General features: G+C 49.4%; 1 protein-coding gene across 1 annotated transcript; it reads right to left on the reverse strand.

Annotated features, from left to right (window-relative positions):
- Positions 1 to 281: 281 nt before the first annotated feature.
- On the reverse strand, positions 282 to 9,671 carry RNF183 (ring finger protein 183). Its single transcript, XM_043565240.1, has 2 exons — positions 8,825 to 9,671; positions 282 to 2,012 (listed from the first exon to the last, which is right to left on the reverse strand). The coding sequence occupies exon 2, from the start codon at positions 1,973 to 1,975 to the stop codon at positions 1,403 to 1,405; it is 573 nt and encodes a 190-aa protein (XP_043421175.1). The 5' UTR covers positions 1,976 to 2,012; positions 8,825 to 9,671; the 3' UTR covers positions 282 to 1,402.
- Positions 9,672 to 13,374: the final 3,703 nt, after the last annotated feature.

Raw genomic sequence — 13,374 nt, forward strand, 5'->3', positions numbered from 1 at the left:
TAATTTACCTGTCACAAGGTTAAGGAGCAAGGACGTGTAAAGAAATGAAGTCAGTGGGGAGAGGTTGAGTCCCAGCTTCAGTGCAATTATCCTTGATGGCACGAATGGAGAGGTAGGTGCTAGTCCCCTGGTGGGTTACGTAGTGGCTTTCCCATTTTGTAATGGAGAATTTTCACCTTGGCCCTTAACACCATTTGATTTTACTGAACACAAAATACAGGTCTTGGCTATTTTGGAACACCTTGTACGCAAAGATCCCTTAATTTATAGAAGCTAGTTCTGTTAAGCACAAAACTTTATTTAGAACAAATAAAACCAACTCAGTTTCTGACTCTGAAAGTTTATTCCACAAATCAAAATACCCCTCAAATGTTGTCTTTTCATAATTGTAATGGTGTTTTAACCACTTTGAGATTGTTCCAGAACTGTGGGCCACTGGACAATATTAAAACTGGGGAAGAAGAAAGAGTTTTAGATACTGCCTAGGTGGCAATTTAGAGTTAAACCACCTACGCATCTAGTTTGCCTTGGTACTGGGATTAAGTCCCATGAAATGAAAACTACCATCTCTATCTGCATGGCCTGGGATGGAGCCCTCTATCCAGGGCTTCTGCCCTACCTCTTGAGGTCAACTGCCTGGAGCAGGGGAGTCCGCTCTGTCCAGCATCCAGGCTTAATTAGGGCCTCTGCACCTACCCAGAGGAATAAAAACCTTTTCTCCAAATCGCAGATTTCTTTTGATCACCTTTACTCTCAACACTCCAGAAGCCACACACCGACAAGAGGTTGTCCTGTACAAGCAGCTGAGGAAACATGCCGTCCTTGCTGGTAGAGGCTCTCTGTGACCCATGGATATCCTATCCTTCCCTTCCCCTAGTTCTGACACCACATCGACCAAGTGGTTATTGAATGAGTCAGTGCATGAGTTCGTGACTGCAGGTGGCAGGACTTCTAAAGAGAAAACTGAAAGAAGGCACACGCCTTTGCCCACAGAATTGAGGCTCACTTTCCAAAATTGTAGCAAGATATAACTCAAACAAATGTGAACCGAGTTGGGAGCAACTCCAGTGAGAAATGCACTTTCTGGGCTGGCCGAGCTCCCGGATACCATCGTCCAGCCCTTGAGCACAACTTGCCACGTAGCTCTTTGTCCCAGGTCTGCTTCTCTGCCCTTCTTGGCCCATGGGTCACACCCAGGGGTCTCTTCACACCTTTTCCCAGCCTTTTCGGTTTCAAATATTCCCATTATAGGACTGTTCCCAGAAGCAAACACCTGGCCTTACTGATCTCCGGATTGCAAAAAGGAACAATACCACAAAGGAAGACAACCCCAAATGAGGCTCTGCGGTCCCCATCCCAGCAGCAGTCAGGAAAGACTTGGTTCCTTGTCCAGAAGCAACGCTCATCCCACACCCCAAAGGAACTGCTTAGTCCAAAAGACGGAGAAGATGAGCAACAGGGTGACGCTGAGGATGACAGCCATCAGGTAAGCAAAGATCCGGAACTGAGGGTTGCGGAAACACTCCCTCAGAGAGTAGTGGCTGGGGACGGGAATGGGCAGAGACCTGGGGGAAGGGCCTGCGTCCTGGGGGGGCCCAGTTTGGCCCCCGGGCTCAGGGCCTAGGTCCAGCGTGTAAACCCGGGGCTGGCGCAGGAAGTAGCGGCTCTTAGGCTGGTCCTTGAGACAGAGCTGGTGGCCTTCCAGGATGACATGGTGGGGCTCCAGGCGAAGCAGGGTGAGCACGGCAGTATCCGTGGGCAAGTCCGTGACAGGCTGCCCAGAGGCCAGCACCGTGGGCTGGCGACAGAGGGGGCAGAGCAACCGGCGCCGGGCTGGAGTCACCAGGCTGAGGTGGGCCAGGCATTCCACGCAGAAGGAGTGACAACAGTCCAGCACTTTGGGAGTGTGGAATGTGTTGTTGAAGGGGTTCCAGCAGACAGGGCACTCAGGCTCCCGGCCCTGCTGCTCGGCCATCCTCAGATCGGACACCGCAAGGCCTAGTAGGAATGTCCTGGCAGAAAGGGCAAAGGAGCAAAGGGACACCCATTGAGCCCCATCCTTGTGCCTGGCCCTAGGCAAGGAGTCTGTGTGCTGTTGAAAGATACTGTCACCCACATTTCACAGATGAAAAACTCAGCAATTTGTTCCAGACCACCCAGTTCCTAAGCTGCAAAGTCCGGGGCTCCTGCAGCATGCCTTCTATCAGGGCAAAGGCCTGAGCCACCCCACTGTTAACAAGCTGCCCCTGGAGGAGACTGCACCCTGGCTCTGGACACGGATAAAGTACGCCTTGTGTTCCATGTGATCACCCTTGGCTCCTCAGACTCCAGGAAGAGGGAGGGGAACCAGTCAGGGGTTTGTGTTACAGGGCAAATACTTCCTTCCCTGTGGCCTCAAATCCCTGACTGGTGTGTGCAGAGATGACCTTTGTGAATCCCCGGGTCTGTCTCTCTGGGGACAAATGCCAGGCCCTCTTTCCCTCCTCCCACTGGGCTATCGGGCCAACCCTCCAGAGCCCATTTGCCCAGTCTGCGCAGGGCACTGCACTGGCCCGGCAAGGGGGGCCCTGGCGAGGCTTTTCCCCTTGACCTGGAAGCTTAGAGACACCCAGGTCCCCAGATCAGCCCTTCCAGAGCCTCCTCCCAATACTTGGCCTCTCCTGGCTCCTCCTCCCTCCCTCTGTCCCGGGAAACCCCAGGGCACCCACCTGGGCTTCCTTGGCACTAGGTCGGGCAGACTACCTGAAGGACCTGAGGCTCCGGTCTCTCCCTCTCCTGAATCCACAAAGCTTCGGGAGACGGCCTTCTCTCCACCAGCCGCCAACCCCTGGGCCCGTCTCCATGGCAGCACACACAGCACCTGGAGCTGCCAGGGGGCCCGGGCTGCGGCCTCCTGAGCACACCTGCCCACAGCAAAGGCCACGGAGCCGCCTGGGTGGCGGAGTGGGGAGGTGGGGGACCAGAGTTCCCCCAGGGCGTGGCACACAGCCAACCGTGGAAGCCAAGTGTCTGCAAGATTGTGGGCGGTCTCTTCAAGACCTGGGATCCAAGACCTGGGAAGGGCGGGGTGGCAATTTCCTTTTTCTAGATTGTGGAGGGGGTAAGTGAGCCTCTGGGCTGCTTCTCTCCCGGGCCCCCATTTCTTTCCTAAAGTGGCCAAAGCCTCCTCCACACACAAAGGGGCTGCCTCCCCTGTCCTTTGGCTGCTACGATGTTCACCTGCTACACAGTCCAAAATCTCTGCACATCCTCTCTGGTCCCCTTCTGATCTTTTTTTTTTTTTTTTTAAGTTTTTTGTTTTTGTTTTGTTTTAAGTAATCTCTACACCCAATGTGAGGTTCAAACTCACAACCCGAGATCAAGAGTCGTGTGCGCCTCCTCCTGAGCCAGCCAGGTGCCCCCTTTCTTTTCTTTTTTCTTTTTTTTTTTTTTATGTTTATTTATTTTTGAGAGAGCATGCACCAGCAAGGGAGAGGCAGAGAGCAGAGACAGAGGGACAGAGGATCCAAAGCGGATTCTGTGCTGACAGCAGTGAGCCCAATGTGGGGCTTGAACTCGAACCGTGAGATCATGACCCGAGCTGAAGTCGGACACCTGACCGACTGAGCCACTCATGCACCCCAAGACGCCCCCTTTGCTGATCATTTAATGTGCCCAAGTAGCTGCAACCATGCAAGTCTTGCTGCCATCTTTGTTCTTAGAACACAGACAACCAGCTTGGCAGGCACTGACCACTGAGATCTTAGAGTCCAAAGGCCGGCCATCTCTCCACCCTTGGGGACTTAAAAGGGGGAGCCAGGAAGGAGGACAGTTCCAGCCCCGCTTCCCCATTTCAACCAGAAACACCTGGCTTTTCCCATATCGATCGCTTGAATAAGCTGAGTGGAGCTGCTGAGGGGAAGAAAAAGTTTAAGAACCATTTCTCCATCCTAACCACTCACTTTGCAGACGGGAAGCAAGAAGTGACTCTCACCCAAGGTCTCCCAGCTTGTCGGTGGTGTCACCCAGTGGTGACACTAGAGCTTCCAGCTCACCACTATGCTGCTGCTTAAAGACAACACTCGTCCATCAGTTCACCTGCCGGGTGGTGTTAACTACATAGTAAGTGTTTGCATCTGGCCCGGGGATTCCTCGCACCAGGAGTCTCTCGTGGCAATCCGAGAACCACGCACGGGGCTTGGGGGAACCAAGTCTCCCTTGTGCACCTCACATGACACCATCTGCCCCGAGTTGAGACCTGAAGCAAAACCTGCTTACACTCTCTTGTCCATAGCTTCCTGCTGTTCTCTCTTCTGTCACTGCTCCGCGTAGGGAAGAGGAAACAAAGGTATGCAGAAGGGGGATGGAACAGTCCTGGCCGAAGCCGGGAGAGTTTACCAAGGATAATGCCTTCCCCTGTGGACCATTCATCCATTCTACAGTTACTAAGTCGTTTAATGTTTATTTCATTTTTGAGAGAGAGAGAGAGAGGGAGAGCGAAGGTGGGGGAGGTGCAGAGAGGGAGGACGACGGAGGATCTGAAGCCGGCCCTGCACTGACAGCAGAGAGCCTGATGTGGGGCCCGAACTCACGAATCACGAGATCATGACCTGAACCGAAGTGGGGGGCTTAACTGACTGAGCCACCCAGGCGCCCCTACGGTTAAGTTATTGAGCCCTCACTGCGCGTGCCCGGAGCTGGGCACTGGGGAAATGATGAATGAAAGAGGCGTGGCTTTGACCTCAGGGCATTTAGAGTGCTAGGAGGGAAAAAGCTGACTAATGAGTAGTGGGCAATGACTAAACCTACCATTTTACTGCGCGCTATAAAGGACAGAAAGGAAAATGGGTTTAGGGAACAGGCTCCCTAGGAAACCACCGGGGAAGGTTTCTTCAAAGAGGTGGTGTGAAAGCTGAGTCTGAAGGACAAAAAACCAGCCGCGCAGCGTGGAGGAAGAACACTCCGGGGCCATGGGAACAATGAGTGCAAAGCCCCAAGGTGAGAAAAGCCTCTGCCAGATTCAGGAAGTGAAAGGAGGTGGCTGAGTGTAGTGGGTGGAGCTGGAGCAGGAAAATGGCTCAGGATAAGCCAGAGGGAAAGCCGCAGGCCCTGGGGAGCTAATCTGGATTTCGTTTGGAGGGATGGGGGAGGAGGGGTTCATCCTATTTCATTATTTTTTTCCAATTTCCATTTTAAAATCACTGTTGCAGGGGTGCCTGGCTGGCTCTGTCAGTAGAAGGTGTGGCTCTTGATCTCTGGGTTGTGGATTCGGGCTCCATGTTGGGTGTAAAAGTTGCTTAAAAATAAAATATTTTTAAAAATAATAAGGGGCGCCTGGCTGGCTCAGTCGGTTGGGCGGCCGACTACAGCTCAGGTCATGACCTCACGGTCCGTGAGTTCGAGCCCCACATCGGGCTCTGTGCTGACAGCTCAGAGCCTGGAGCCTGTTTCCGGTTCTGTGTCTCCCTCTCTCTCTGCCCCTTCCCTGCTTGCTGTCTCTCTCTCTAAAAAAAAACAAAGAAGAAGAAGAAAAACAGCATTCCAGCTGCAGAGCAGACAACAGACTGAAAAGGACAGAGTAGAAATGTAAGACCATGAGGGACTTTATCACCAGGCTGGGGTGGTGGCACTTGATGTAGGCCAGGCCATGGCAGAGAAGGTCAAAGGGATGGAGGAAGAACTATCTGTGGAGATGAAATCAAAGGCACTTTCCAAAAAGCAGCAGACAGTGTAGATTCTGGAACCGTGTTGTTCAGGCTCATGACTCCAGATGCGCTGCTTATTAGGGCTGTGATCCCAGTTGAATTGCTTCACCTGTGTCTCAATATCTTTTTTTTTTTTTTTTAATGTTTATTTATTTTAGAAAGAGAGCACAAGCGAGCGAGGTAGGGGCAGAGAGAGAGAATGAAAGAGAATCCCGAGCAGGCTCCACGCTGTCAGCGCAGGGCCCCAGTCAGGGCTCGAACTCCCAAACCCAAAGATCATGACCTGAGCCAAGATCAAGAGTCAGCTGCTTAGCCGACTGCACTACCCTTCGGAGAAGGAGGCTGAAAGTAGTATGTCAGAAGAGAAGGCTCTTAGAGCCTGGCATCCGGCAAAGACTACGTAGGAGGTGGTTGGCATTATCCCTGCAAATGGATTTGAGAGAAAGGTCAAGCCTCGCCATGAAAAAGGTTCTGTGTTGAGCTTTGAGGGGCTCTGAATTCCAGAGTGTGTATGAAGCAGACCTTTAGTACTTATCAAAGCCTTAAAATGTACATGGCCTTGGGGCACTTGGGTGGCTCAGTCAGTTAAGCGTCCGACTTTGGCTCAAGTCATGATCTTGCGGTTCGTGAGTTCAAGCTCCCTGTTGGGCTCTGTGCTCACAGCTCAGAGCCTGGAGCCTGCTTCAGATTCTGTGTCTCCCTCTCTCTCTCTGCCCCTCCCCAGCTTGTGCGCCCTCTCTCTCTCTCTCTCTCTCTCTCTCAATAATAAAAAAAGAAGGTATATGGCCTTGATTCAGAAGTTACCCCACTGGGCATCTGTCCCATGGACATAATCAAGGACTTCTGCTAAGGCTTGACTGTAGAGATGCCCATAGAAGCACAGCTCTAACAGCCTAGTATGGAAAACTGCTTACTCATTCAATAGTGGGACGTCAATTAAAGATATTCTGCTCTATCCCCATGAAGAGACACTTTGCAGCCTTTAAAATGATGTGATAAAACATCTATTAATGTGGAAATGTTTGTGATGCCACTAAGCAAAAAGAAACAGTAATAAAACCCTATCATGACCGTATATCCAATATATGTATGCAGTGGAAGAATTGTCTGGAAAAACAAACACCAAAATGTCAACAATGGTTATCTCTGGGAGTAAGATTATAGGTGTTTTTTTGTTTTGTCTTAAATTCTCTCATCTGAGGGGCATCTGGGTGGCTCAGTCAGTTAAGCGGCTGACTTCTGCTCAGGTCATGATCTCGTGGTTCGTGCTGTCAGCTCAGAGCCTGGATCCTGCTCTGGATTCTGTGTCTCCCTCTCTCTCGACCCCTCCCCCATTTACATTCTCTCTCTCTCTCTTTCAAAAATAAACATTAAAAAAATTTTTTTTAATTCATCTGAAAATTCTTTTTTTTTTTTGAGAGGGAGCAACTGAGGGAGAGGCAGAGAGAGAGAGAGACAGAAATGCGGCTCACCTGGGGCTCGTGTTCGCCTGAAGCAGGGCACGCGCTCACCCGATGCGAGACTTGAACTCGCAGACTGTAAGGTCATGACCTGAGCTGAAGTCAGATGTTTAACTGAGCCACCCGGGCGCCCTCTCGTCTGAAAACTCTGACTTTACTACAATACAATGAACTTATATTACCACCCTTAACGATCTGTCCCGTGCCCCCAAAGCAGACCTACATTTTTTGAAGTTCCATGGCCAAAGCCGTAAGAGGCCATTCAAGAGTAGGAATGATTACTGTCGCATGAGCGCCTGGGCCCTTATCTGCCAGGGTCCCCTCAGACATCCACTGTTGTTCCAGGATCAGCAGGTCAGAGGCCAGCCTCTCTAGGACAGATTCCGGCCCTGTGTCGGTGTGTCCACCCCCAAGGCAGAACATCTCAGCTGCAGTAAGTCCTAGACAGCACCCCAAAGGCATCACCGTGGTCTGTGACCAAGTCAGCCAGATACTGCCTGTAGTGTCACCCCGAAGTTTTTGCCCTCAAGAGGAGAGAGTTAAGAACTAACATTTTTACAGGACTTCACAGCTTACGAAGGGTCTCGGTCCTGGCTAGGATCTAAGTGTAGCAACTCACATCTCGATTTTATGATGGTCTTTTACAACTTTTTTCCATCTGATTAAGGCCATTTGATTCTTTAAAACCACCCTGTGAAAGGAAGCAGGATCGGGAGTTGGAAGTGTATGGGCTTTGGAACCAGACTTATTTGCTGTGTGGTCTTAGGTAAATGGCTTATGCTCTCTGAGCTTCATTTTTCTTTGTAAAATAGGCTAATAATCCCGCCTTTGAGGCTTGCCTTGTGAGAAAGGGATAATAACTATCATGTGCCCAGCAAAGCACAGCAGGGGCTCAGTATAGTTAGCATGATCGTTTTCTTCCTCCTTTCCTTCCTTCCTCCCTACCTCCTTTCCTTCCTTTTTTACTGTTTATTTAGTTTTGAGAGAGAGAGAGACCATGCGCATGGACTCACGCTCGCACACGCACAGGGGAGGAGCGGAGGGAGAGAGAGAGAATCTTCTTTTTTTTTTTTTTTTTTCTTTAACGTTTATTCATTTTTGAGAGACAGAGAACAGATAGTGAGCAGGGAAGGGGCAGAGAGAGAGGGAGACAGACTCCAAAGCAGACTCCAGGCTCTGAGCCGTCAGCACAGAGCCCGACGCGGGGCTCAAACTCACAAACAGCGAGATCATGACCTGAGCCGAAGTCAGACACTCAACCGACTGAGCCACCCAGGCGCCCCGAGAGAGAATCTTAAGCAGGCTCCGCACCCAGAGCAGAGCCCGACTTGGGGCTCGATCTCATGACTGTGAGGTCATGACCAGAGCTGAAATCAAGACTGGGACACTTAACTGACTGGGCCACCCAGGCGCCCCAAATTAGTACGATAGTTTTATACCCATTTTATAGGTAGGGACGCCAAGGCTCAGAATATGAAGTGGCTTAAAAAAGAAAGAAAGAAAAAAAGAATGTCAAGTGGCTTAAGACTTCACAGCTGAAGAAGGGCTGAGCTTGAAAGATGGTCCCAGGAGCCCTTTCCTCCCAGGCCGCAGCGTTCACGTTGGCCGACGGCACTGCCTCTCAGGGCTCTGGGACCCTGTGTCCCACCCGTCCCTCCATGCCCCTCTCCGGCTCCTTACCTGCTTCCTCAGAGTCCCCTCCGCCTCCTCCTCCTGTCCCCAGTGCGGACCCTGCACCCTGCAGCGTGTGCTCTGTGCTCTAACTTCTCTCGGCCTGGTTTCCAGGCAGTGGGGGGCGGGCCTCATTTGCATGGGTCTCTGGCAGCTCCTGACCAGGCTCTGGTTTTCGTCCTCCTTCTGATGACTTTGGACTGCCGGCGCTCACAGGGGACAGCCTGGGAGCTTTGGTTTTCTCTTCCGTCTGTGAGTCACTCTAGCTTTTTCTCTGAGGGGGTCAAAGTCCCTCACCCTTGCAGACCTCTGCTCTGTCTTGATTTCCTGCCACAACTGACTGTTCAGCCTTGACTCCTGCCCAACCTTACTTGGAGGGAAGGCAGGATATCTCTGAAGCCACTTGTCCCTCAGCCCAGATAACTACCCCCCCCCCTGCCCTGGGCCCCTACAAACCGAAATACAAGGGGCTCTTGCAAAATATTAAGGAAAAGGCAAATCATCCAACAGAAAAACAATCAGGGGGCGATTATTTAACCTAACGTGAAGAGACTGCGTCAATCAAGTCAGATGTCTGGCTCAGGGTCAAGTCCTTGCTCAGAATCCAGACTCTACTCACTAGCAGTCGAGAAGAGCAAACAGTCTTCTCTAAGCCTCGTTTTGTCACCTGTAAATGGGCATCATAATTTTACCTGTTTGATCTGCAGATGACATGAAATATCACTTGGAGGGTTCACAGCACACAGGAAATGTTAACTACGGCTCTTATGCCGATAGGATCTGGAAGATCGCTGAAGGGAAACACGACGGGATACGCACATAACTGCTCAACCTCATTTATAATTAGAGAAACTCAAATTTAAATAAGACACTGATTTGGGGAGCACCTGGGTGGCTCGGTCAGGTAAGCACCCGACTCTTGGTTTCAGCTCAGGTCATGATCTCACGGTTCATGAGCTCAAGCCCCACGTTGGACTCCGTGCTGACAGCAAAGAGCCTGCTTGGGGTTCCCTCTCTCTCTGCCCCTCCCCTGCTCATGCCCTCTCTCTCTCTCAAAATAAATACATCAACTTAAAAAAAGGACACTGGTTTTTTAAAGGGACTCAGTTTAAGATTTGTCAGTCTGCTAGGGAAAAAAAAAAAAAAACCGCCACTATTATTAAAAGTAATAATGGTAGTTTTCTGGGTGTTTTACTGAACGCTGTGATCTGTGACGGCGAATGCCCCCAGCAATCCCAGGGAGCACAGTGCCTGGCGATACGGGACACAGAAAAATCCGTGACTCTTCCTTATTCTTCTGCAGATAAGGAATCTGCAGCTCAAAGCAAGGAAGGGATTTATTTGCCCAAGGTCTCATGAGAACCACTTAACAGCTGGGCCTGTAAATGTGGCTCTGAAATCTGTGCCCTTGCCTTACCTTCTCCTCAGTGTAAGACGCCTTTTCTGGCCCCCACACGGTCTGTGTACTCAGACTCCTCTAACTTTATTCCTTTACTGACCTTTTCCATAGGCTTTGGAGGATAAACAAATAAATGTCTTTTTCAAAATTTTTCATAATGTTTATTTTTGAGAGAGAGAGAGAGAAAGAGCGAGGGAAACAGAGGATCTGAAGTGGGCTCCATGCTGACAGCAGGGAGCCCAATGTGGGGCTCGAACTCACGAACCACGAGACCATGACCTGAGCCTGAAGTCAGACGCTTAAGCGACTGAGCTACCCAGACACCCCTAAATAAATGTCTTTGGTTGGCATTGTAATCAATTGTCCTGGTTGCATCATTTTATGTTTCTAAAATTATTTTATTTTAGTATAGGTAACATATTCATGTGAAAGATTTGATTTTGTGGTGAAAATGTTGTGTTCTTCTCCCAGCCACCTCAATGCCCTGAAAATTAAGGTTATTTAACAAAAATTTTTTTTTCAGTTTATTTATTTATTTTGAGAGAGAGCAGGGGAGGGGCAGAGAGAGGGGGAGAGAGAATCCCAAGCAGGCTCCATGCTGTCAGCCAAGAGCCTGACGCGAGCTAGAACCCACGAACCGTGAGATCATGACCTGAGCTGAAATCAACAGTCGGACAGTTAACCGACTGAGCCACCAAGGTGCCCTTGAAAATTAAGGTATTGTACTGTCAGTTTCTTTTGCATCTTCCCAAAGAAATTTTATAGCTGTGCAAACAACTCCTTTGGTAAAACGTCTACGTGTCTCTTTTCCTCCTCTTTACGCAAATGTGCACATGATATACACCGTTCTGCACCTTGCCTTTTTCACTTAACAATGCACCTGAAATATCATTCTGGATTAATACCTAAAAAGTTTGTTTTCAGTTTTGTAATGGTTGCATCATATTTTATTGAATGAGTCATAAATTACCCAACCATTCCCCTACTGATCTAATCCCTTCATTTTAAATATATAAATATTAGCTGGAGGGACACCTGGGTGGCTCAGTCTGTTAAGCGGCTGACTTCGGCTCAGGTCATGATCTCACAGTTCGTGAGTTCAAGCCCCGCATCGGGCTCTGTGCCAACAGCTCAGAACCTGGAACCTGCTTCGGACTCTGTCTCCCTCTCTCTGCCCCTCCCCTGCTTGCGCTTGCTCACTCTCTCTCTCTCAAAAATAAATAAACATTAAAATATATATATTAGCTGGAAAAATAAATGCCAAAATGTGGGGGTTATATTAGCCTAGAATTGTGTGAAATTAAAGCTGTGGACTCCAGAAAGTTGCCAATCCCTAGGGAAGATCTCTAAGAAATTTTCCTCTTTCTGAGCTGGAGACAGAGGGAACTCAGGTGTGCCTGGAAGGCCTGAGGTCCCTGTCAGCTCTACAATTCCTTGCTTTTAAATTTCACTGCTGGTTAACCAAGGGTAGTGGAGATTCAAGACACTGATTCAGCCCAAAGGATCTGCTTTGTGTTTGACAGTTTGGAAGCTATGCTTTCTGGTTTGGCAGCATTCGTGCAAACCATGAAGAAGTTCGTACACTTTGACCTAATAATATAATTCCTCAGACGTGCCCAAAAGACATATGTGACATGGAGATTTATAACATGAAATTTATAACATGAAATAACATGACATGGAGATTTATAACATGATTTATACATTTGATCCTTCTATTCCTGGCACAGAGTTCCTAAATCCCTTGGAATTTCCTAAGTGATGGGAACACTAAACATGTCTTTTGTTATGTGAATGAGAAAAGTTTTGGAAAGCGCCCAGGCAACCTAAAGGTGGCTCGTTGCCAGGGCAACCAACCTTGTAATCTTGGGGTTGGAACTTTCAGTCCAGCCTGGACACCCACCCCTGGGAGAGGAGAGGGGCTAGAGATGGAATTCAATTGCCAGTGGCCATGATTTAGTCAAACATTGCTCTAGTGAGGCCTCCATAAATCCCCTAAAGGATGGGGTTCAGAGAGCCTCTGGACTGATGAACACAGGGCAGTGCCGGGACAGGGCAGAGAGGCTACATGCCCCATCCCACATGGCCTGCCTGCCACAGGCCTTTACATACCTTCTATAATAAGCCCGTAAGGATAAGCGGATGCTTCTCTGAGTTCTGCGAGCCACGTTAGCAAATTAACCAAACCCGAGGTCGTGGGAACCTCCGATCTATCTGTAGCCAGTTGATCAGAAGCCTGGGTGATGAGCTGGACTTATAGTTGGTTTTCTGAAGTGTGTGTGGTAATGGTGGGGACAATCTTGCGGGAGCGAGCCCTTCACTGTGGGAGCTGACGCGATCTCCAGCTAGGTAGTGTCACAACTGAGCTGACCCGTGGGACATCCAGCCGGTGTCTGAGAACTGCTTGGTGGTGGCGAAATATACACATGCGTTGGAATTAGTGTCACAATCAGAATATGCCTGTGTCTTTTGGTTAAGTGAGGATGTTCATTGAAGTTTTAAGTTAAAAAAAAAAAAAGATTGAAAGAAATATAAAAGCCCAACTATAGGGGTGCCTGGGTGGCTCGGTCCATTGAGCGTCTGACTTCGGCTCAGGTCATGATCTGACGGTTCCTGAGTTTGAGTCCCGCGTCGGGCTCTGTGCTGACAGCTCAGAGCCTGGAGCCTGCTTTGGAGTCTATGTCTCCCTCTCTCTCTCTGCCCTTACCCATTCGTGCTCTGTCTCTCAAAACTGAATGAACGTTAAAAAAAAAAAAAAAGCCCAACTATAGCACATCAGTTGAGTAGAAAACTACTTTATCACTTAAAATGATGTTGTAGAAAAATTATTACTTGTGAAAATGGTCACGACATGTCGTAAATGGAGGCAGGAAGGCAGTTTACAAAATGGTGTGTGTAGTGTGAGCTAGATTGTGTAAAACAAACTATACATAAAGACTGAAAGAGGGGCGCCTGGGTGGCTCAGTCAGTTAAGCATCCGACTTCAGCTCAGGTCATGATCTCGTGGTCTGTGAGTTTGAGCCCTGCGTCAGGCTCTGTGCTGACAGCTCAGAGCCTGGAGCCTGTTTCAGATTCTGTGTCTCCCTCTCTCTCTGACCCTCCCCCGTTCATGCTGTCTCTCCCTGTCTCAAAAATAAATAAGCATTAAAAAAAAAAAAAA

Source organism: Prionailurus bengalensis, chromosome D4 (genome assembly GCF_016509475.1).
Source record: "Prionailurus bengalensis isolate Pbe53 chromosome D4, Fcat_Pben_1.1_paternal_pri, whole genome shotgun sequence".
Lineage (NCBI taxonomy): Eukaryota > Metazoa > Chordata > Mammalia > Carnivora > Felidae > Prionailurus > Prionailurus bengalensis.